General features: G+C 40.4%; 2 protein-coding genes across 2 annotated transcripts in view; one reads left to right on the top strand and one right to left on the bottom strand.

Moving 5' to 3' along the window:
• Positions 1-135: 135 nt before the first annotated feature.
• The window catches only part of LOC149409245 (salivary endonuclease-like), a 42673-nt gene continuing 18837 nt past the window's right edge, over positions 136-23971 (top strand). The window contains exons 1-4 of the mRNA XM_089650010.1: positions 136-495; positions 15536-15720; positions 16667-16964; positions 18624-18877. Coding sequence (XP_089506136.1) covers positions 249-495; positions 15536-15720; positions 16667-16964; positions 18624-18877 — 984 coding nt within the window. The 5' untranslated portion in view covers positions 136-248. The remainder of the gene's footprint in view (positions 496-15535; positions 15721-16666; positions 16965-18623; positions 18878-23971) is intronic.
• On the bottom strand, positions 19376-23066 carry LOC149409246 (uncharacterized). Its single transcript, XM_089650017.1, has 3 exons — positions 22586-23066; positions 20974-21439; positions 19376-19442 (listed from the first exon to the last, which is right to left on the bottom strand). The coding sequence occupies exons 1-3, from the start codon at positions 23064-23066 to the stop codon at positions 19376-19378; spliced, it is 1014 nt and encodes a 337-aa protein (XP_089506143.1).

Raw genomic sequence — 23971 nt, 5'->3', positions numbered from 1 at the left:
ATTGAATAAAATCCACTCCAATCCAATTTCTTTTTTTTATCTCTCTGATAACAATTCTTACAAGATAACAAAATTTCCAGATAAAACGTACAAACCCGCCACAAAATTAATTTACATCATTGTGAATCCGACTTTTGTGGTTTCAAAGTAAAATATAAATTAAAATCACTTTTTGTAAACGTCTAAATCTGCGTCTTTTGGTTTTCGGACCATATTTTTTCAAAACGGTCCACAGTGAAGCAGAAAAAATGTGGACGAAGAATTGTGTAATTTTTTTGGCTTTTTTGGTGGCGTGTGATGCATACGCGATTCCTGAGATTGTCAAGCACCGCGGCTTGGAGAATCTGGACTTCCAGCAACTGCCGACTCCAGCGGACTTGACTTTCGAACTGTCTGAAGACGAATTTGAAGACTATTTGGACTTTTGGCACCAAAAGCAGATGGAATCGTCTCCAATCCACTTGAACACTATTAAGGAAGAATTTGATTCGAGAGGTAAGTTATATTTATTTCTGTATATTAAAATATTTTGTAACTTACTAGATAAAGTCCTCGGCGTAGCCCGGTAAACCATTCTGTTGATACACTCATATCTGATTTCACAATTAATTTAACACTAATTGAGTTGTTATAATTTAAAATAAGTTAATCCTTTCTTTTTTTTGTATTTCATTGGCATTCACTATGTAACAATTTCTGGACATTTTTGTTTTTAATTAGTCTTATTATTTCAATGTACATTTGTTACGTATAAATTTTATTAATTAGCGACCGGTTTCGACACGTCCATGTCATTAACTAGTTATTTTAAAACTAAATTTTTAAGTGTACAAATATGGGGTTTTATTTAGTTTGGTTCTTTGGTGGGAGGGGGTTTGAGGGAGGGGGAGGGGGTTGAGAGGGAAACGGGGGGAGGAGTCAACATAACGGGGAACATTATCAATAGAAGTGGTTTGCAAGGTGATATTATTTTATTAACTATATTAATGCTTGAATTCATTTTTTTGTTAATTTCTAATGTTTCTAATGCGCACAAATTGAAATATTTATTGATGTTAGAATGTTTAAACTTAGTTTTATCCCGGTTGAAGCTATGGCCTGTCTCTATCAAATGATTAGCGAACTCGGAGAAATTATTATTTTTTAAACATCCAACCGATATTTAAATTTCCACAATATATCATGTAGAAATTTGTTTCATGCATCCACTACTCTATTTGCATGGAAGATTAACTTTGGAGATACCCGACATTTTAAATTTGGGGATAAGTTCAATTATTGCTGGTTTGCAATGAAATGATTTGTATTATTTATTTACGTGGTCTCGGCTTTGCTCGGGGTTTTGACTGGTTTGTAGTAAAGTTTGGATGTTGTGATTTCTAGTCTATCTGACAACTGGGTCAATTTTTAACTCCTCAGTCTAACTTGGGAACAAACACCTAGAGCAGGGGTGTCCAAACTAGATGGGACCCAGGGCCAATAAAAAAGACTAAATACATTGGTGGGCCGCAAAATATTTATAAAAATAAAATACTGGTAATAATACGTAATATCGTTATTTTATTATCTACTTTTTCATTAATTTGTCTTTTACAATTCTGTCAACATCAACCTCAATACTAGTGGTAGCTAGGCGCAGTGCATGTTTAAGTGAAGTATCTGTCAATGAAGACCTGTATTTCGATTTAATAAACTTCATTGTTGAATATGCACTTTCACAAAGGTCCCATCATCGAGCCCATTTTTTGCCCGAAATTCGTCAGTTTCGGGAAACGTTCAGCGAGGAGCTTAAAAAAATCAATTCCTGTTTCTGTTCTGCCCTTGTAAAAGGGGTCTGATTGCAGATCACACAGTTCCAATTGATAATCAATCTTCACACTCGCAACTGCGATCGTTAATGGATGAGTAAAGAGAGCTATATCACTCTCAATTTTTTTTAAATCTGCAAAACGCCGCTCAAATTCGACGATTATTTCGTCCATGTATTTGAGGTGGTCCAAAAAATTACATTCTTCAAAATTTTTCATCTCTAAATAATGTTCTTTACAACTTGAAAAAAAAGAAAAATCATTTTGTTGTAGAGACGTTTTAAACAATTTCAGTTTACTTCTGAATCCATTCACATTTCCGTACATGTTGGCTATATTGAGGTTTTTACCTTGCAATTTTAAATTTAATTCATTCAAGTGTTGCGTCATATCAGTTAAAAACGCAAGATCAGCCAGAAACTGAGGATCTCGCATTTTATCTTGTAGTTCAGAAGTGTCAGATGATATCTCATTTTTTAGAAATAAAGGTATTTCTTTTCTTAAGGCGAAAAAGCGTTGCAAGCACTGGCCAGCACTTAGCCATCTGATTTCCGAATGCAATAGTAAATCTCCATAGTTTGCATCGATTTCACTTAAAAAGTCTCTAAATTTTCTATGTGTCAATGCCCTATTTCCACCTCTAATCAAATTGGTTATCCTTATAACAACTTTCATAGCATTCATTTGACGCAAAGATTTTCCACACAAAGCTTCCTGATGTATAATACAATGCAACAACGGGCAATCAATGCCATTTTGTGTTAGAAGTCCCGCGAATCCTGTCACTGTCCCGGTCATAGCTTTTGCCCCATCGGTCACAATACAAGAACACTTACGAAATCCTCCATATTCTACTATAGTTTTGTTAACCGCTTCAAATATATCACTGCCTTTAGTTGTTCCATGAAATGGTATTAAATCCAGCATTTCTTCCGTGATTGTAAAATCTTTGGAAATGCAACGTATAAAGATTATTAATTGACTGACATCGGTCTGGTCGGTACTTTCATCCAAACATATTGAATAGTATTCGCAATCTACAAAGTAATCACATATTTTTTTTGTTATATAATTACCCATGTCCTCTATTCGTCGCGCCACCGTTTGATGAGATAATGCAACAGATTCAAACTTTTCCGCTAATTTCGGCTGCATAAAGCGTTTAGCCATTTCAACTGCGCATTTTTTTATTAAAACTCCATCACTAAATGGTTTTTTTGCTCTGGCTAATTGTAATGAAACTTCATATGAGGCAGCCAAGCTTTGTTCATTCTCAGTACTTAGTTTTGAAAACATACTTGTTTGCTGTATTAGTTTTTTTTTGTACTCAGCCACCATAACTTTTCTTGCTTCACCGACATGTTTTTTATACTTTTCTTCATGTAAAGAAGTATAGTGTCGCTTAACATTATATTCTTTACTTACAGATAAAACTTGCATACAAATCAAACACTGAATTTTATTGTTATTGTTGGAGATAAAGTAGTCTAACTCCCATTTCGCATTGAATGTACGATTTTCTTCACTTAACTTCCTCTTCTTTGTAGACATGATGAAAAGTTCAATATACTCAAACACAAAGCGAACAACGTAATACCAAACTTTAAAATAATGTAAAAGTCTTTAATAACCTGAGAGTAACCTTGCGCAATCAAAACTTTCATTGCGTTGAATTGCGCTTTGTGCCATATTTTTCGTATATCGTGCGCCCGACGCTTTTTCACAATAATACTATCATTTTTCATTCATTATTGCTTTAAGCTTATTTTGAAGTTTTTAGTTCGATATTATTTAAAAGCGTGTTTTTTAGTTTTTTTAAACTATATTTATTTTTCACTTTTTAGTTTCGTATGCTACAAAAGCGTGTTTTTTCAGTTTCTTTAAACTATATTTATTTAATGGTAGTTTCTTTATTACCGACTATGGTTCTAACAGGTAACTTTTATTCCGGAGAGGGAGCCTGAGAAACGGCTACCACTAGGGCCGAGGAAGGCAGCAGGAGAGTTACATACAAGCAAGCAAACAAGCAAGCAAGCAAGCAAACAAACATACAAGTGAAGTTAATATAAAAGCGTGTTAATAAAGTATTATTATATGCAGTGGGTACACCTCTTTGTAGTCGGTGTAACCGAACCGGACTTTTTTTTGAAGTCGGTTAAAAAAAGGTTCAATGGGCCGCAATAATCTAAACCGCGGGCCGCATGCGGCCCGCGGGCCGTGGTTTGGACAGCCCTGACCTAGAGTCCCGTAGAGTCAATTTGTTCGCTCTTTTAAACAACACATATTATGGTCTCATAGAAATTGTTGTCTCCCTTACCGTCACACCAAGATTTATATTCAAGTACAGAAATTAACCACATAGTAATAAAAATGAACACTTCTATCAAACCAAAGGTTCCGACCGCAATTTGAGAAAAACTTATGAAGTTATGTGATTTTTTAAATTTTTTTATACCACTACAAAAGTGAGGTGGCCATAATGTTTAAAATACAATTTTTATATTAAAATGTATTTTTTATTGTCAGTTATATTAGTACAGACGAAAAACGTAAGGTGAGCAATTTTTATCGTGTTTTCATTCAGAATTTAATATTTCCTGACCTGAATTCTGTTGGACTTGTTATGGATCTTAGTTCTGGAGGGAGTTTATTCCAAGCCTTCGGCCCAGATACTACGAAAGCGCGATCACCAAACTTAGTATTTGGCTTGCGCTTAGGTTCCAGTCTGCATACAGCTAATGACGTTGCTGATCTAAGAGTTGACTGCCTCAGTCAGACCAGTGTTTTCCGGGACGCATAGTTCAGAGATGTAGGGTGGGGCCATTTCATTGATGGACTTAAACACCATCCAGCACAATTTGTACTGGATTCTTTCAGGGCACTTGAGCCACTGAAGGTTACGAAGGTGTTCTGAAATGTGAGAATATTTTGAAACCCCGGTTATGTGCAGTGCTGCTGCATTAAACACTGATTGAAGTTCGTCAGTTTGATATTTTGGAAGGCTGGCATAAATTTCGTTGCAGTAATGGAAACGTGAGACTACGTAAGAGTTGATAAGTGGTTTTTTTTAAGGTTTCTTCGGACAGACTAGAGTTGTCTTATTACTATATATTTGACTTTTAAGCGAAAAGTCCGAATCTAAATTGACACCGAGAAGTTTGACTCTTGTTTTTAGGATGATATTGCTGCTGGAAATATAAATATTTGAATGGTTTATGAAATGTTGACGTATGTTTTCAACATCCAGCACAATTTGTACTGGATTTTTTCAGGGCACTTGAGTCAGTAAAGGTTTCAAAGGATGCCATAGAAATAATGTTCGTTTTATGTCATTCTCTTATTGAATATGAAATTATAGTATGTTGATCTGCTGTATCTAAGTATATACACAATTAAAAAATAAATCATAGAGACTACCCTGAAAGTAATCATAAGAACGCCTTCGATTGAACATTTCATTAGTTACAACAAATATTTGCTTAAAATACATTATTGAAACTATTCAAAAATACTGAATCCTCAACAATACCGCGCATTCATCACACTAGGTCAAATCGCAGTGACTTGAAAAACGTTCCAGGTCATAAAAAAAAATTTGGACAAAGAAATTACATTTATTTTGCGACCAAACTACACAACATTCTTCCTCCAGATATATTTTTAGAAAATTTGAATTATTACAAATCAAGAATAAAAATTTGGCTTAAAGAGATTGGATGCAAACACTCTGAAAAAAACTTTAAAATTTACATAGAAAACAAATATAGCAGAAAAAATTTACTATTCAAACTATCATATTCTGTATGTATAATTTTTGAAAATTCGATCAATCACATTTCAGGGCATCAAACCGTTTTCTTTGGTTATTAGTATCCGTATTTCCTCTACATAAGCTAGGAATATTATTAATAATAATAATAATAATAATAAATTTATTTCACATAAAAATCATATATTAAAACATGCGGAAACTTTGACTAGCCAACTAGGAATGGATCCTGTTTTAGGCCAGTCAAATTGACAAGTTTAGTTCATATTATAATTTAGTACTTAATATAAAACAAACCGGTAAAGTAAATAACAGCCAGATAGTAGTAATAAAAAGACAGATCACCACAGGAGTAGTAAGGTAGAAAAAATGGGAAGGGTAGTTTTTAAGTTTATAATATAGTTGGATGATTAGAAAATAATCGATAGCATTGATAAATAAAGTACAGATTAATACAGAATTGACAATTGTGTTCAGAGGTGATAAATATGTGTTTTTGTATTGTATGTACTTTAAAAAATTATGTATATTTAATGTATATTTTAATGTAATCAGACGATTAAGTGTTGAATTTATTATTTATTGAATATCAACGGTATAAATATACCATATATCATAATTCATGTCACAGAATAACACTTGGATCATAAAATAACGACAGAAAGTATACAATTAATACTAGAAGGAGATACAAGTACAAACATTATATTATCAACAAGTATGAGTAGACATACATAGTATTCGTAATGATTTAGAAGATATGATAGTAAAGCCTTTTTGTAGCTAGCTTATGTGCAGTTAAACAGATCTGCTACATCTGCGTACCTATTACTAACATCATGGAATATAGGTACAAGCGAGTGTTTGAAATGCTCACTCTTGGAATTGTTACAATCAAACAGGATTTTATAACGAGTAGCTCTTAAGGGCACATGAAATTCAATGAGGTTAATTAAATCAAGGCTGTCTACACTACATCATGAACATTGGTATTAAGTCGGATATAATTCTTCGATCTGAGAGTTGTTAAAAAATTGTTTTTTAATTACGTAATTATAGTGTATACTTTCAATGAGAATACAGAGTTTAAAATTAATGTGTTTTATAAATTTGTGTTGATTTTTTTCTATTGAATCTGAATGAATTTTATGATGGGGGGACCAGATCGAGGAGTTATATTCGACCTGACTTCAAAATAAAGATGTATACTGTTGGGAAGTAAGAGCTTCATAGATGCACGCACAGATGGCAGTGCATAAAGCTTTCGTGGAAGTCCGCAAGATGGAGCCAGTGGCCAGTAGTCGCCAGGGCCAGTGGGAAGGCTCCCAGAGAGACTTACTGTTTCAGATTCCAATTAGCCAGCTTCTAGTTAGGTCGACTATCGAGTCACCTTTATAATACGTGGAGTATTAATAAATCCCTGATTAATCAAAAAGAACCATTTAATTATAAACTCCTTCCAAGACGAGTTGGAGACCTATCTGTACGAACGCATTAATGACATACAACATAAATTACATAAAACATACATTTTCTAGGTTGAAATATTTCTGAAGCCTCTGGAGTTTCGAAGAATGAACCCAAGCATTTTCATTCCCTTATTGTTAATTGGGTTTATGTGGAATATAAAGTTTAATTTAGGGTCGAAAATGATGCCCAGGTCATAAATTTCTTCGACAGAGGTAAGGGTTGAGTTGTTAAGTTCGTATGAATATATAATTGGTTGACTTATTTTGTAAAATCTTAATCTTAAGTTTATTAAGGGTGCACCAATTAATTTTCCAGTTTAAGTTATTTTGTAGACGGATACAATTTTCAACGGTTTTTACTTTTTAAAATATTTTTAAATCGTCTGCAAAAGGAAATACATTTATATCTTTATCAAATATGTTAACAATATCGTTTATAAACAGTAAAAACAATGTTGGGTCTGAATGAGACCCCTGTGGTCAATGGCGGACTAAAGGGGGGCGGGGGGGCCGCCCCGCCCCGGGCCCCCGGTCCAGGGGGGGGGCCTAAACGCCTCCATGTTCCCATGATCAAATCCTAAACAAGGCTTTAATGCACCAGTAAAAAAAAAATTAATATGCACTTTAAAGTTAAAAATGCTCTCACAAAATGTTTTAAAGATATAAGAATAATTGACGGAGATCATTTTAAGTGAAACCGTTTAAAACAGTTTGTATGTTGAATTATCCTTCAGCAAAACTTTAAATGCGTTTTTCTCGAAACTTTTTTAACACTTTTTTCAACCTGGTTGACAACATCGTAAACAAACTATACATCCGATTTACATGAACCATTTACCTTTAGCTACCATCGGCTAAGGGCCCCTAACTGATGCGTGGCATCAAGGCAGTAGCTTACACTGCCTAATGGACAATACGGCCCTGCCAGAGCCGGGTTAAACATGCCCGGGCCCCTAGGCAATGAACGTCTCGGGGTTCCTTGACCCTATGGGCCCCTACCCGATGGGGGTCCCTAGGCAGTTGCTTACTCTGCCTTACGCATAATACAGCCGACATGTAGGCATGTGCGCGCCACCGATACGAGTGTGAACATTACTGCCCAATGGACAGTACGGCCCTGCAACGTCCGGATTAAACATAAACATGTCGGGGCCCCTAGGCAATGCACGTCTCGGGGTTCCTTGACCCTATGGGCCCCTACCCGATGGGGGTCCCTAGGCAGTTGCTTACTCTGCCTTACGCATAATACAGCCGACATGTAGGCATGTGCGCGCCACCGATACGAGTGTGGACATTACTGCCCAACGGACAGTACGGCCCTGCAAGGTCCGGATTAAACATAAACATGTCGGGGCCCCTAGGCAATGCACGTCTCGGGGTTCCTTGACCCTATGGGCCCCTACCCGATGGGGGTCCCTAGGCAGTTGCTTACTCTGCCTTACGCATAATACAGCCGACATGTAGGCATGTGCGCGCCACCGATACGAGTGTGGACATTACTGCCCAATGGACAGTACGGCCCTGCAAGGTCCGGATTAAACATAAACATGTCGGGGCCCCTAGGCAATGCACGTTCCTTTACCCTATGGGAGCCCTACCCGATGGGGGTCCCTAGGCAGTTGCTTACTCTGCCTTATGCATAATACGGCCGACATGAAGGCATGTGCGCGCCACCGATACGAGTGTGGACGTTACTGCCCAATGGACAGTACGGCCCTGCAAGGTCCGGATTAAACATAAACATGTCGGGGCCCCTAGGCAATGCACGTCTCGGGGTTCCTTGACCCTATGGGCCCCTACCCGATGGGGGTCCCTAGGCAGTTGCTTACTCTGCCTTACGCATAATACAGCCGACATGTAGGCATGTGCGCGCCACCGATACGAGTGTGGACGTTACTGCCCAATGGACAGTACGGTCCTGCAAGGTCCGGATTAAACATAAACATGTCGGGGCCCCTAGGCAATGCACGTTCCTTTACCCTATGGGAGCCCTACCCGATGGGGGTCCCTAGGCAGTTGCTTACTCTGCCTTACGCATAATACGGCCGACATGTAGGCATGTGCGCGCCACCGATACGAGTGTGGAAGTTACTGCCCAATGGACAGTACGGTACTGCAAGGTCCGGATTAAACATAAACATGTCGGGGCCCCTAGGCAATGCACGTTCCTTTACCCTATGGGAGCCCTACCCGATGGGGGTCCCTAGGCAGTTGCTTACTCTGCCTTACGCATAATACGGCCGACATGTAGGCATGTGCGCGCCACCGATACGAGTGTGGACGTTACTGCCCAATGGACAGTACGGTCCTGCAAGGTCCGGATTAAACATAAACATGTCGGGGCCCCTAGGCAATGCACGTCTCGGGGTTCCTTGACCCTATGGGCCCCTACCCGATGGGGGTCCCTAGGCAGTTGCTTACTCTGCCTTACGCATAATACAGCCGACATGTAGGCATGTGCGCGCCACCGATACGAGTGTGGACATTACTGCCCAATGGACAGTACGGCCCTGCAAGGTCCGGATTAAACATAAACATGTCGGGGCCCCTAGGCAATGCAAGTCTCGGGGTTCCTTGACCCTATGGGCCCCTACCCGATGGGGGTCCCTAGGCAGTTGCTTACTCTGCCTTACGCATAATACAGCCGACATGTAGGCATGTGCGCGCCACCGATACGAGTGTGGACGTTACTGCCCAATGGACAGTACGGTCCTGCAAGGTCCGGATTAAACATAAACATGTCGGGGCCCCTAGGCAATGCACGTTCCTTTACCCTATGGGAGCCCTACCCGATGGGGGTCCCTAGGCAGTTGCTTACTCTGCCTTACGCATAATACGGCCGACATGTAGGCATGTGCGCGCCACCGATACGAGTGTGGACGTTACTGCCCAATGGACAGTACGGTCCTGCAAGGTCCGGATTAAACATAAACATGTCGGGGCCCCTAGGCAATGCACGTTCCTTTACCCTATGGGAGCCCTACCCGATGGGGGTCCCTAGGCAGTTGCTTACTCTGCCTTACGCATAATACGGCCGACATGTAGGCATGTGCGCGCCACCGATACGAGTGTGGACGTTACTGCCCAATGGACAGTACGGTCCTGCAAGGTCCGGATTAAACATAAACATGTCGGGGCCCCTAGGCAATGCACGTTCCTTTACCCTATGGGAGCCCTACCCGATGGGGGTCCCTAGGCAGTTGCTTACTCTGCCTTACGCATAATACGGCCGACATGTAGGCATGTGCGCGCCACCGATACGAGTGTGGACGTTACTGCCCAATGGACAGTACGGTCCTGCAAGGTCCGGATTAAACATAAACATGTCGGGGCCCCTAGGCAATGCACGTTCCTTTACCCTATGGGAGCCCTACCCGATGGGGGTCCCTAGGCAGTTGCTTACTCTGCCTTACGCATAATACGGCCGACATGTAGGCATGTGCGCGCCACCGATACGAGTGTGGACGTTACTGCCCAATGGACAGTACGGTCCTGCAAGGTCCGGATTAAACATAAACATGTCGGGGCCCCTAGGCAATGCACGTTCCTTTACCCTATGGGAGCCCTACCCGATGGGGGTCCCTAGGCAGTTGCTTACTCTGCCTTACGCATAATACGGCCGACATGTAGGCATGTGCGCGCCACCGATACGAGTGTGGACGTTACTGCCCAATGGACAGTACGGTCCTGCAAGGTCCGGATTAAACATAAACATGTCGGGGCCCCTAGGCAATGCACGTTCCTTTACCCTATGGGAGCCCTACCCGATGGGGGTCCCTAGGCAGTTGCTTACTCTGCCTTACGCATAATACGGCCGACATGTAGGCATGTGCGCGCCACCGATACGAGTGTGGACATTACTGCCCAATGGACAGTACGGTCCTGCAAGGTCCGGATTAAACATAAACATGTCGGGGCCCCTAGGCAATGCACGTTCCTTTACCCTATGGGAGCCCTACCCGATGGGGGTCCCTAGGCAGTTGCTTACTCTGCCTTACGCATAATACGGCCGACATGTAGGCATGTGCGCGCCACCGATACGAGTGTGGACGTTACTGCCCAATGGACAGTACGGTCCTGCAAGGTCCGGATTAAACATAAACATGTCGGGGCCCCTAGGCAATGCACGTCTCGGGGTTCCTTGACCCTATGGGCCCCTACCCGATGGGGGTCCCTAGGCAGTTGCTTACTCTGCCTTACGCATAATACAGCCGACATGTAGGCATGTGCGCGCCACCGATACGAGTGTGGACATTACTGCCCAATGGACAGTACGGCCCTGCAAGGTCCGGATTAAACATAAACATGTCGGGGCCCCTAGGCAATGCACGTTCCTTTACCCTATGGGAGCCCTACCCGATGGGGGTCCCTAGGCAGTTGCTTACTCTGCCTTACGCATAATACGGCCGACATGTAGGCATGTGCGCGCCACCGATACGAGTGTGGACGTTACTGCCCAATGGACAGTACGGTCCTGCAAGGTCCGGATTAAACATAAACATGTCGGGGCCCCTAGGCAATGCACGTTCCTTTACCCTATGGGAGCCCTACCCGATGGGGGTCCCTAGGCAGTTGCTTACTCTGCCTTACGCATAATACGGCCGACATGTAGGCATGTGCGCGCCACCGATACGAGTGTGGACGTTACTGCCCAATGGACAGTACGGTCCTGCAAGGTCCGGATTAAACATAAACATGTCGGGGCCCCTAGGCAATGCACGTTCCTTTACCCTATGGGAGCCCTACCCGATGGGGGTCCCTAGGCAGTTGCTTACTCTGCCTTACGCATAATACGGCCGACATGTAGGCATGTGCGCGCCACCGATACGAGTGTGGACGTTACTGCCCAATGGACAGTACGGTCCTGCAAGGTCCGGATTAAACATAAACATGTCGGGGCCCCTAGGCAATGCACGTTCCTTTACCCTATGGGAGCCCTACCCGATGGGGGTCCCTAGGCAGTTGCTTACTCTGCCTTACGCATAATACGGCCGACATGTAGGCATGTGCGCGCCACCGATACGAGTGTGGACGTTACTGCCCAATGGACAGTACGGTCCTGCAAGGTCCGGATTAAACATAAACATGTCGGGGCCCCTAGGCAATGCACGTTCCTTTACCCTATGGGAGCCCTACCCGATGGGGGTCCCTAGGCAGTTGCTTACTCTGCCTTACGCATAATACGGCCGACATGTAGGCATGTGCGCGCCACCGATACGAGTGTGGACGTTACTGCCCAATGGACAGTACGGTCCTGCAAGGTCCGGATTAAACATAAACATGTCGGGGCCCCTAGGCAATGCACGTTCCTTTACCCTATGGGAGCCCTACCCGATGGGGGTCCCTAGGCAGTTGCTTACTCTGCCTTACGCATAATACGGCCGACATGTAGGCATGTGCGCGCCACCGATACGAGTGTGGACGTTACTGCCCAATGGACAGTACGGTCCTGCAAGGTCCGGATTAAACATAAACATGTCGGGGCCCCTAGGCAATGCACGTTCCTTTACCCTATGGGAGCCCTTCCCGATGGGGGTCCCTAGGCAGTTGCTTAATCTGCCTTACGCATAATACGGCCGACATGTAGGCATGTGCGCGCCACCGATACGAGTGTGGACGTTACTGCCCAATGGACAGTACGGTCCTGCAAGGTCCGGATTAAACATAAACATGTCGGGGCCCCTAGGCAATGCACGTTCCTTTACCCTATGGGAGCCCTACCCGATGGAGGTCCCTAGGCAGTTGCTTACTCTGCCTTACGCATAATACGGCCGACATGTAGGCATGTGCGCGCCACCGATACGAGTGTGGACGTTACTGCCCAATGGACAGTACGGTCCTGCAAGGTCCGGATTAAACATAAACATGTCGGGGCCCCTAGGCAATGCACGTTCCTTTACCCTATGGGAGCCCTACCCGATGGAGGTCCCTAGGCAGTTGCTTACTCTGCCTTATGCATAATACAGCCGACATGTAGGCATGTGCGCGCCACCGATACGAGTGTGGACGTTACTGCCCAATGGACAGTACGGTCCTGCAAGGTCCGGATTAAACATAAACATGTCGGGGCCCCTAGGCAATGCACGTTCCTTTACCCTATGGGAGCCCTACCCGATGGAGGTCCCTAGGCAGTTGCTTACTCTGCCTTACGCATAATACGGCCGACATGTAGGCATGTGCGCGCCACCGATACGAGTGTGGACGTTACTGCCCAATGGACAGTACGGTCCTGCAAGGTCCGGATTAAACATAAACATGTCGGGGCCCCTAGGCAATGCACGTTCCTTTACCCTATGGGAGCCCTACCCGATGGAGGTCCCTAGGCAGTTGCTTACTCTGCCTTACGCATAATACGGCCGACATGTAGGCATGTGCGCGCCACCGATACGAGTGTGGACGTTACTGCCCAATGGACAGTACGGTCCTGCAAGGTCCGGATTAAACATAAACATGTCGGGGCCCCTAGGCAATGCACGTTCCTTTACCCTATGGGAGCCCTACCCGATGGAGGTCCCTAGGCAGTTGCTTACTCTGCCTTACGCATAATACGGCCGACATGTAGGCATGTGCGCGCCACCGATACGAGTGTGGACGTTACTGCCCAATGGACAGTACGGTCCTGCAAGGTCCGGATTAAACATAAACATGTCGGGGCCCCTAGGCAATGCACGTTCCTTTACCCTATGGGAGCCCTACCCGATGGAGGTCCCTAGGCAGTTGCTTACTCTGCCTTACGCATAATACGGCCGACATGTAGGCATGTGCGCGCCACCGATACGAGTGTGGACGTTACTGCCCAATGGACAGTACGGTCCTGCAAGGTCTGGATTAAACATAAACATGTCGGGGCCCCTAGGCAATGCACGTTCCTTTACCCTATGGGAGCCCTACCCGATGGGGGTCCCTAGGCAGTTGCTTACTCTGCCTTACGCATAATACGGCCGACATGTAGGCATGTGCGCGCCACCGATACGAGTGTGGACATTACTGCCCAATGGACAGTACGGTCCTGCAAGGTCCGGATTAAACATAAACATGTCGGGGCCCCTAGGCAATGCACGTTCCTTTACCCTATGGGAGCCCTACCCGATGGGGGTCCCTAGGCAGTTGCTTACTCTGCCTTACGCATAATACGGCCGACATGTAGGCATGTGCGCGCCACCGATACGAGTGTGGACGTTACTGCCCAATGGACAGTACGGTCCTGCAAGGTCCGGATTAAACATAAACATGTCGGGGCCCCTAGGCAATGCACGTTCCTTTACCCTATGGGAGCCCTACCCGATGGGGGTCCCTAGGCAGTTGCTTACTCTGCCTTACGCATAATACGGCCGACATGTAGGCATGTGCGCGCCACCGATACGAGTGTGGACGTTACTGCCCAATGGACAGTACGGTCCTGCAAGGTCCGGATTAAACATAAACATGTCGGGGCCCCTAGGCAATGCACGTTCCTTTACCCTATGGGAGCCCTACCCGATGGGGGTCCCTAGGCAGTTGCTTACTCTGCCTTACGCATAATACGGCCGACATGTAGGCATGTGCGCGCCACCGATACGAGTGTGGACGTTACTGCCCAATGGACAGTACGGTCCTGCAAGGTCCGGATTAAACATTAACATGTCGGGGCCCCTAGGCAATGCACGTCTCGGGGTTCCCTTACCCCATGGGCCCCTACCCGCTGGGGGTCCCTAGGCAGTTGCCTACACTGCTTTACGCATAATACGGCCCTGGCCATAGTGACTTAATTTTCAAACAGTTCTTTAACCATTCAAAAATCACTGTCTATGACATCATATAGGGGTTATTTTTATATCTAAAAAAAAAGAAAAAATGGCGGACCTTCGAATTTTTTTTCGTTTTTTATGGAAAAAAATGATCGTTCATAATAAATAAAACAAAAGGGTGCCCTTTATAAAAAAATCCCTACTTGGTGTCATAATCGGGGCCAATAGGCAATGCACATCTCGGGTCTCCTTTACTCTAGGGGCCCCTATGCGATGCGTGCCCCATAGGCAGTGGGGCATTGACATACGGCCCTGCCAGGACCGGATTAAACATGTCAGGGCCCCTAGGCAATGCTCGTCTCGGGGCCCCTTTACCCTAGGGGCCCCTACCCGACGCGGGCCCCATACCTTAAGCATAATACGGCCCTGGCTATAGTGACTAGATTTTCAAACAGTTTAAGAATCGGATTTTTTTCGCGGATCGATCCGTATTTCATTTTCCTCGTCCATATCCATATTTAAATTTCGCTTGCAAGATTTTAACTAAATAAACAAACACTTATACATACAAAATGTGAACTGAATAAAAATACTGTAAAATTATATCAACTTCTTGAACTAGGGGGGGGGCTCTCCGAGCTTTGCCGCGGGGCTTTGCCGCCCCGGGCCTCTGTCCGCCACTGCCTGTGGTACACCACTTGTAGCTATAAACTGGTTGGAAAGGAACGAAATGATTTATTATGTATGTATTTTCTGTTTTAGCCTCCTGTTCAGTACCTGTGTCGTCTCTGACAGAACCGCAGCCCGTGTTCGAGACTGGTGGAGCCCTGCTGGCCCCCTTGGGTACCACTGGCAATCTCGTCTTCTCCGACAGACAGGTGGTCACCATGGCTTGCCCCGGTAGCAAATTGGACCATCCCTTAGCGATTGGCAGCCCGGTGGAAGCCGTGAGTAGTTTATTTTATTTTATTTTTAATGTTACTTATTTAATTACAATTAATTCCCGTACCAGATAGCATTTTGTCAACGGTTCCTGATTATCTAACAGTCTAATTAATATTTTAGATTTAGGATCTGTACATATTTTATTATTTAGCATTATAATTTTGAATCATAGACAAAAGATATTTATTTTCTATACATATACAAATTAATGTTTCATTGTTTGTCCCGTATGCGTCCTATTGCATTCATACAACACAATTAGTTTGTTCTTATTAGTGCCAGGAGTATTTAGTGAACGATTCGAATGGTAGATCCGGGAGAAGTCGGGGACGTCCGAGAAGGACTTGACGCATTATTTCAATATTGGAATGAGATACGCAATCGAATCAAAATCAATATAATGTAGTTTGTTTAGCAGTAAAAATGTGTATTTCATGATTCTACATGAAGTGATTATCATTCACGAACTTACTATTCGACTACCGGAATGGTATTTATTTAATTTGTGAAGCATGTTTGGGTAATCTAATCATTGTATGTGTGATAGCTAATTGAGTTTCTTTTGTCAGTGAATTACAATTATTATTTGAAGCTTTCCATTAATCTAACCATATAGTTGTGTGTGATAGCTAAGTGAGTTTCTTTTGTCAGTGAATTACAATTATTATTTGAAGCTTTCCATTAATCTAACCATTAATAGTTGTATGTGTGATAGCTAAGTCAGTTTCCTTTGTCAGTGAATTACAATTATTATTAGAAGCTTTCCATTAATCTAACCATTAATAGTTGTATGTGTGATAGCTAAGTGAGTTTCTTTTGTCAGTGAATTACAATTATTATTTGAAGCTTTCCATTAATCCAACCATTAATAGTTTTATGTGTGATAGCTAAGTGAGTTTGCTTCTGGCATTAACTTCAAAAACTATTATAACTCGATGTTATTTTCAGCAATTCGTCTGCACAGGAGGAACTATGTTCTCGGCGCCGAGCTGGCCCACCAGCACGTTCAATTTCTCCGATGTGAACTGCACTGCTAACCCTGTGACCACCATGGTCAAGGGGGGCAGCTGCGGGTACAATAATGGAGGCACCATCATCACCGTGGGTCTGACCGCCGCAGGCAAGGCGCACACCATCATGACTATCTGCTTCCACGAGAATAGAGCCGAGGTGTCTTATGTGATTTACGACCAGAACGCCAATAATGCTAAATACATGGATAATGTACCTATTATTAGTTTCGAACGTAAGTTTAAAAAAAAAACGTATTTTTGCATTAGTTCCACACAGCCTACGTCATCTTTGGGGATGCTGTGTGGGTTTTTTAACCATCAATAACTAGAATATGAGTTAAGTGATTGGCGTTCGAGTTGAATATTAAATGACCTCATTTAAAAAAAATCATACCTCTGAATTTGAATATGGAGACAAATAAACTGATTGAAGTACTATATAGCCAACAAATTCACCCATATTTTGATATGAAAACATAAAAACTAATTATATTGATATAAAGCCAATGAATTTATCTGTATTTTACCTCTGAATTTTAATATCGAGACACATTAACTGATTATATTGCTCTATAGCCAATAAATTCACCTATAAATTCACATAAACTAATTATATTGCTATATAGTCAATGAATTTATCTGTATTTTACCTCTGAATGTGAATATGGAGACATATAAACTGATTATAGTGCTATATAGCCAATGAAATCATTTGTATTTTACCTCTGAATTTGAATATGGAGACATAAAAACTGATTATAGTGCTATATAGCCAATAAATTCACCTATTAATTCACATAAACTAATTATATTGCTATATAGTCAATGAATTCATCTGTATTTTACCTGTGAATTTGAATATGGAGACACATAAAGTGATTATAGTGCTATATAGCCAATGAATTAATATGTTTTTTACCTCTGAATTTTAATATATTAACTGATTAAAGTGCTCTATAGCCAATAAATTCAACCCATATTTTAATATGGAGACATATAAACTAATTATATTGCTATACAGCCAATGAATTTATCTGTATTTTACCTCTGAATTTTAATATGGAGACATATTAACTGATTATAGTGCTCTATAGCCAATAAATTCACCAACAACAAAAATAATTGTGTTTATATTTTATTTTATATGTTTTCTTTATATTTTCTTATGATTTCTTTATTTTTTTTATTTTTTATTTATTACCACCATAATACGGGCATTCGCCTAGTTTGGGGTATTAATAAAAAAATAAATAAATAAAAAAAATAAAAAAATATATAGCCAATAAATTCACCCACATTTTAATATGAAGACATATAAACTAATTATATTCCTATATAGCCAATGAATTTATCTGTATTTACCTCTGAATTTGAACATAGAGACATATAAACTGAACATAGTGCTATATAGCTAATGTATTCATCTTTATTTGAACTTTTATCTTATATTTTAAGGATTTTTAAAAAACAATAAGGAAATAAAGGATAGGAAGTCCTGGGAGAGAAATGGTATGAGGGGTGGGTAGGAATCTGGGGATCAGGGAATCCAGGAGAGACGCAGGTATGGATCCATCCCTTTCACTGCGGTGCACAGCAATAGGTCGAGAGAGTTCTGCTGGAGAGCTAAAAATAACTTTCTCAACCAGTCTCTTCCGATCCAACCCGTATCGCAGTAGGTGGGCAATGTATCTACCGACAATCCGACCTAGAGTAACCTTACCCCATGAACCCGGGCACCCCTGCTTTATCACCAAACGTAGCCATCCACTTGGGGTGACTTATTGCAGGGGTGTTGGTAACAAATAAACAAAAAGTCTCTAATCTATATCTATATGCTTTTTAATCTACAGAGTGGGAACCTTTACAAATGAATTTGTCTTCTTTGTTCATAGAGGGCGCCTTCTTCCCCGGCCTGAGCGTGAACGACTTGTATAAACCTAACTCACAGAACGAATCGTTAAATGCCATCCTTGGCATTGGTGCCGGCGACGATTACATCAATGGCACGCACTTCCTTGCTCGAGGACGCCTAGCCGCCAAAACCGACTTTGTGTTCTCTCCTTCGCAGAGAGCGACCTATAACTTCGTGAACGTGGCTCCGCAGTGGGAAATGTTTAGCGGAGGCAATTGGGAAAGACTGGAAGAGGTAATCTTGTTATAATCTTCTTGTATCCAAGATGGAACTTTACGTTATCTGTTTCTTTTGGGTTGAAATTTTCTTTTATTTACGAAAAATTTGTATTTTTGTAAGTTACACCAAAAAAATTTTTTTTTTGCTTTTTCAATAATTTTAATACCATAGTAAAAAGAAAATATTTTTTTAATAATGTTCTTTTGCCAAATCATGAGTTAGTTTATTATTTGATAGCCATTATTTTATAATTTAAAGTACATATAAATAAAGTAGAATATATACATACTAGATATTTTCAGTATGTATTTATATTTCAACTGTGTGGTGGAACAAATTCATTACATCGTCCTTGCACTTGCAAGATATGTTAGTTTTACAAGTGAAGCAAAAACAACTTGCCAGTTTTCAATTCAACTGTTGTACGATAACTGTTAAACGTATGCACAGCCGACATTGGGCCCGATTTCTAGATTTGAAGATCGTTGATTTGATGGGATATACTCACCAAAGTTAAATTCCATTTATGAAATCTGTGGTTTCTGAAGCGTACAGCTGTAACACCACCAACTGAACAATTCTATGGGAGGGGGGAATAATCACATAAGTCAAATTAGCTTACTTTCCAGGAGACAGTTTTTACTGTCTCTCATTTTTTTTTCCAAAGAACCCATTAATTTTTTTTTCTGTTTTGTTTTATCCAATGAGTCACTCTCAATTACAACAACGTAATATTTACATAAGTAATGTAAATCATGAAAAGTTTCGACTTATGTGTAATTGAACAAACAAAATGACTAAAAAAATATGACTTATGTGTTTAGGTACAACAAAAAAAAAAATACAATACACAAGGTAGTTTTATTAATATTTTTCAATAAAATTGGTGACCTACACCAATTAGTATAATTTCAACACTTTGTTAGGGTAGATTTGTGTTTAAAAAAATACAATACACAAGGTAGTTTTATTAATATTTTTCAATAAAATTGGTGACCTACAACCAATTAGTATAATTTCAACACTTTGTTAGGGTAGATTTGTGTTTAAAAAAATACAATACACAAGGTAGTTTTATTAATATTTTTCAATAAAATTGGTGACCTACACCAATTAGTATAATTTCAACACTTTGTTAGGGTAGATTTGTGTTTAAAAAAATACAATACACAAGGTAGTTTTATTAATATTTTTCAATAAAATTGGTGACCTACACCAATTAGTATAATTTCAACACTTTGTTAGGGTAGATTTGTGTTTAAAAAAATACAATACACAAGGTAGTTTTATTAATATTTTTCAATAAAATTGGTGACCTACACCAATTAGTATAATTTCAACACTTTGTTAGGGTAGATTTGTGTTTAAAAAAATACAATACACAAGGTAGTTTTATTAATATTTTTCAATAAAATTGGTGACCTACACCAATTAGTATAATTTCAACACTTTATTAGGGTAGATTTGTGTTTAAAAAATACAATACACAAGGTAGTTTTATTAATATTTTTCAATAAAATTGGTGACCTACACCAATTAGTATAATTTCAACACTTTGTTAGGGTAGATTTGTGTTTAAAAAAATAAGTCGTGATAAAAATAGTCAGTGGCAGCCATAGCAGAAATGAAAATGGTGAATAATAAAACTGCAATAATAAAATTTGAAGTACGACGATTAATCATCTTCTGCATCAACAAGGTCTGGATCTTGATCTGGCGCATTAATTGAAGGAAGTTGTCGATAAAAATCATGAAATATTGTGGGAATTAAATCCAACATTGAAAGAATGTCCCTTTTTTTCTCCATACTTATAGGTATTGGATTATTATTAATAATCGGGAATACAACATTTTGTGGTAACCCTGCAGTGTTACGTCTTTTTAAACTTAATGTTTGGAACGGTTCTTCGTCGGCAAAACTTTTTTTGTACCCAATAATTCCAAAGTTTTTATCATAATGGAACCAGCAAGCCTCGTGCCATTTGAAAGGCTGTCCTTCTGAATCTCGTTTTCTTAAAACCAGTGGCCCTCTAAGCAGTGATGAAAACATTAAAAAGTCTCTCTGAGCCATTTCTACAACTTTAAATCGATTCCCACATCCTCGAACTAACTGATACCAGTCATATGGGTGGTTAATCTGGGAACTTAGCTTTTTCTTCTTCTTTTCGATAACTGCATGGTCACTATCAACTTCCATATGAGAGTGGCCGGAGACCATGAACTTATGTTCTATAGTTTCAACTGGAATTGTCTGCAAGATAGCTGTGAGCATTGCAGCAACATGAGAGTTTTTATTTTGTCCTCCACAGGTATCAGAGTACAAAATAACTTTTTTGATACGTGGTGGTAACGCGGAGAGGTGTTTAAATAAACACGAAGCGATCTGATTTGCACCTCGGCCAGCTATGGACTCGTGCCACATGTAGCATGTTGCCTCACGAGTTGCATTGTCATGGATTGTCAAGTTAAACGTCCATAATTGTCGTTTATAAAAAGCTACCGAAGATGCTAATGATGGTGTCGGAAGACACTGCTGCAGGTCAAAAGTCAAGCACTTTACGGAAGTATCTTCTTTTGCTAATGCCGAATCTGGACTCTTTCGTATACCTGTAATCTGCAGCTTTTTGATGGGTGTCCCGCTCTTTGATTATTTCTCCCTTTTCCTCTTCATTCTGTGTCAACTCAATTTTTAATTTATATTTGTCACATTCATAGCAGGTATCTTGTTTGGGTTTTTTGAACGAAAGTTTCATTCTGTGGAATTCTTCTCTATAGTAACGAATTGACACTGGATTTATGTATTCCGCTTTGTACATTTCGTACATTATTATGTAGGTTTAAAGTATAATATAAGTATATTTTTTGTATTTTTTTCACAGTCCTCACTAGGGTTTCCTGTTCTGAGGCGGCCTGTAGTTTTTCTTAAATTTTTGTATTTAGTTTTGAATTGTCTTTACATTGTCTTCATAATGTTTGTAAGTTGATTATTACTTTGATCTCTAAGCCATGTTTTGACTTTTGTTTTAAATATACTCATTTCGTTTATTTTTTTGGTTTCATTTGGTAGAGCATTGAACAATTTTATAGCATGGAATTTATTATTTCTCTGTCCAAAGGATGTGTTCAAACTGGGAGTAATCAGGATATTTTCGCTTTTTGCCCTGGTTGTGTATTTATGTTGGGCAGTGGAGTATTCGGATATGTTTTTTTTTCAGTTTAAATAAAATATTTTTTGAATATAGTTTCTGTACATTGTAAACATTGAAGTTTTTGAATATTTCTTCTGTCGGAGTTCTAAGCGGAACTTTCAGTATAGTCTTTAATACTCCTTTTTGTGCTATATTGAGCCGCTCTGTGTGAGTGCTCAAGGCAGACCCCCATCCAGTTATTCCGTACTCTATTTGTGATTGACACAAAGCATAGTATACTTTTTTAATATCGTTTATATTGAGGATATTGCGAATGTTTCTAAAGAAGTATATGTACCTGGTTAGTTTTTTTGTAATTACATCTATATGTGAGTTCCAACGGAGATTATCATCAATTTCAATTCCAAGATATTTGATGCTTTTGGAGTGTGCTATAGTGGGACAGAGGCATGATAAGCCTTGATTTTTTTGATAAATTCCTTGGCATGAATGTAATTTGAGATTAAGGTCCTCTGACGGCTGCCCTCTGGCTGTTTTAGAAAATGTCAGATATTAATGTTGATGTATAAGTTACTCGGCAAGTATTTCTTGTTATTTTGCCTTCTAGTATAGTGGCTTTCGTAAGCCGGGAATTGCTTTAAATGGGTCCGTATTTCTTCCATTTTGTCCTCACCCCATCTGTTTTTAGGAGCCTGCAAGCCTCTATTGTCGGATGTTTGCAATCCACCAACTGAACTTCTTTTCTTTAAAGCCACTAAGTTCACGAAATTGTCCGTTTCTCCGAGGATTTTCAAAAAACAGCCCTTACAAACATTTATTTTTTCCCCGTCAACACCTAAAAAATATTTATAAGTTTTAAGTCGTACTTTCTCATCATCTGGGTTTCCAGCTCTCGGTCTGCTTGTGGCTTTATCATACATAGTTATCGATGAAGCTACGAATGAACTTCTTCTGTTAAAACTTTGTAATCCCCAATATTCGTTAAAAATATCAGTGCACTTGTCTTCTGGTATTTTTGATTTACATTTTAACCTACAATTTGGTAAAGGTGTCATTTTTCGGGCTTTACGAAGTTTTCCCGAAAGAGTGTGATATTCTTTTCCAGAATTGCGTTAACTTTTCCTGTCTGCTTTAATTTTTCGTGAATGTTTTCCCTGAGTAGGAGTAACACTAAAATTTTCCACATTTGGAGTCGCTCGTGATGATATTATGGACCCATCTGACTCAGGTGGAGGTTCAAAGTTTGGATCTTCGACTGAATCATCGAAATCAAACAATGAGATATCATTTTCCAAATGTCGAGAAGTGATTGCTACAGCATCCATTACTGGTTCTTCTAATACTGTTAGATTGTCTCTCGTGACCCGCGCTTCATCCATTATTGTTGCAGGACCTGTTGAAAATATGTAATTTTGTTTTATTTAGAATTCAAAGTGGCCATCTCATTTTAAAACAGAGTATGTTATGAAAAAAATATCACGTATCAAAAAATATCATGAATGTCAAAATTAGGTTATGAACAAAAAATATATTTACCTTTAGTAAGTCCTCTGTTCTGTTCCATCGCTAACTTAACCATCTTTTTGCTTCTACTTCCCATTGTAAAATAATATTCACCACACTTGACAGTAAATAGGATAAATAGTATTAATAGTTTCCTCAAAATGTTTCTGTTTATACGTCAACACACCAAAAACGCGCGAACAATGACAGTTCGGTTACCATAGAGAAATGTCAAATAAGTCATAGACCTTGCCAGTCTTAAAAATATTTTGTGTTCCAAAGCACATAAGTCAGACTTATGTGTTTATTCTCCCCCATTTCTGTAGTCAATTATTTCGTGTGATAAGGATCAGTGAGAACACTATCCATAATAAAGTTCCTAGACGTGTGTGTTTTGGAACACTTGTGAACATGGTTACATAGTTCACGATGGACAAATAAAAAAAAAATGAAAAAA

The sequence above is a fragment of the Hesperophylax consimilis genome, unplaced genomic scaffold (assembly GCF_061612785.1).
Source record: "Hesperophylax consimilis isolate HC1 unplaced genomic scaffold, BYU_Hcon_1.0 scaffold_32, whole genome shotgun sequence".
In the NCBI taxonomy this organism is placed as follows: domain Eukaryota; kingdom Metazoa; phylum Arthropoda; class Insecta; order Trichoptera; family Limnephilidae; genus Hesperophylax; species Hesperophylax consimilis.
The sequence above is the reverse complement of the archived record's forward strand: the minus strand, read 5'-3'. Positions and strand labels throughout refer to the sequence as shown.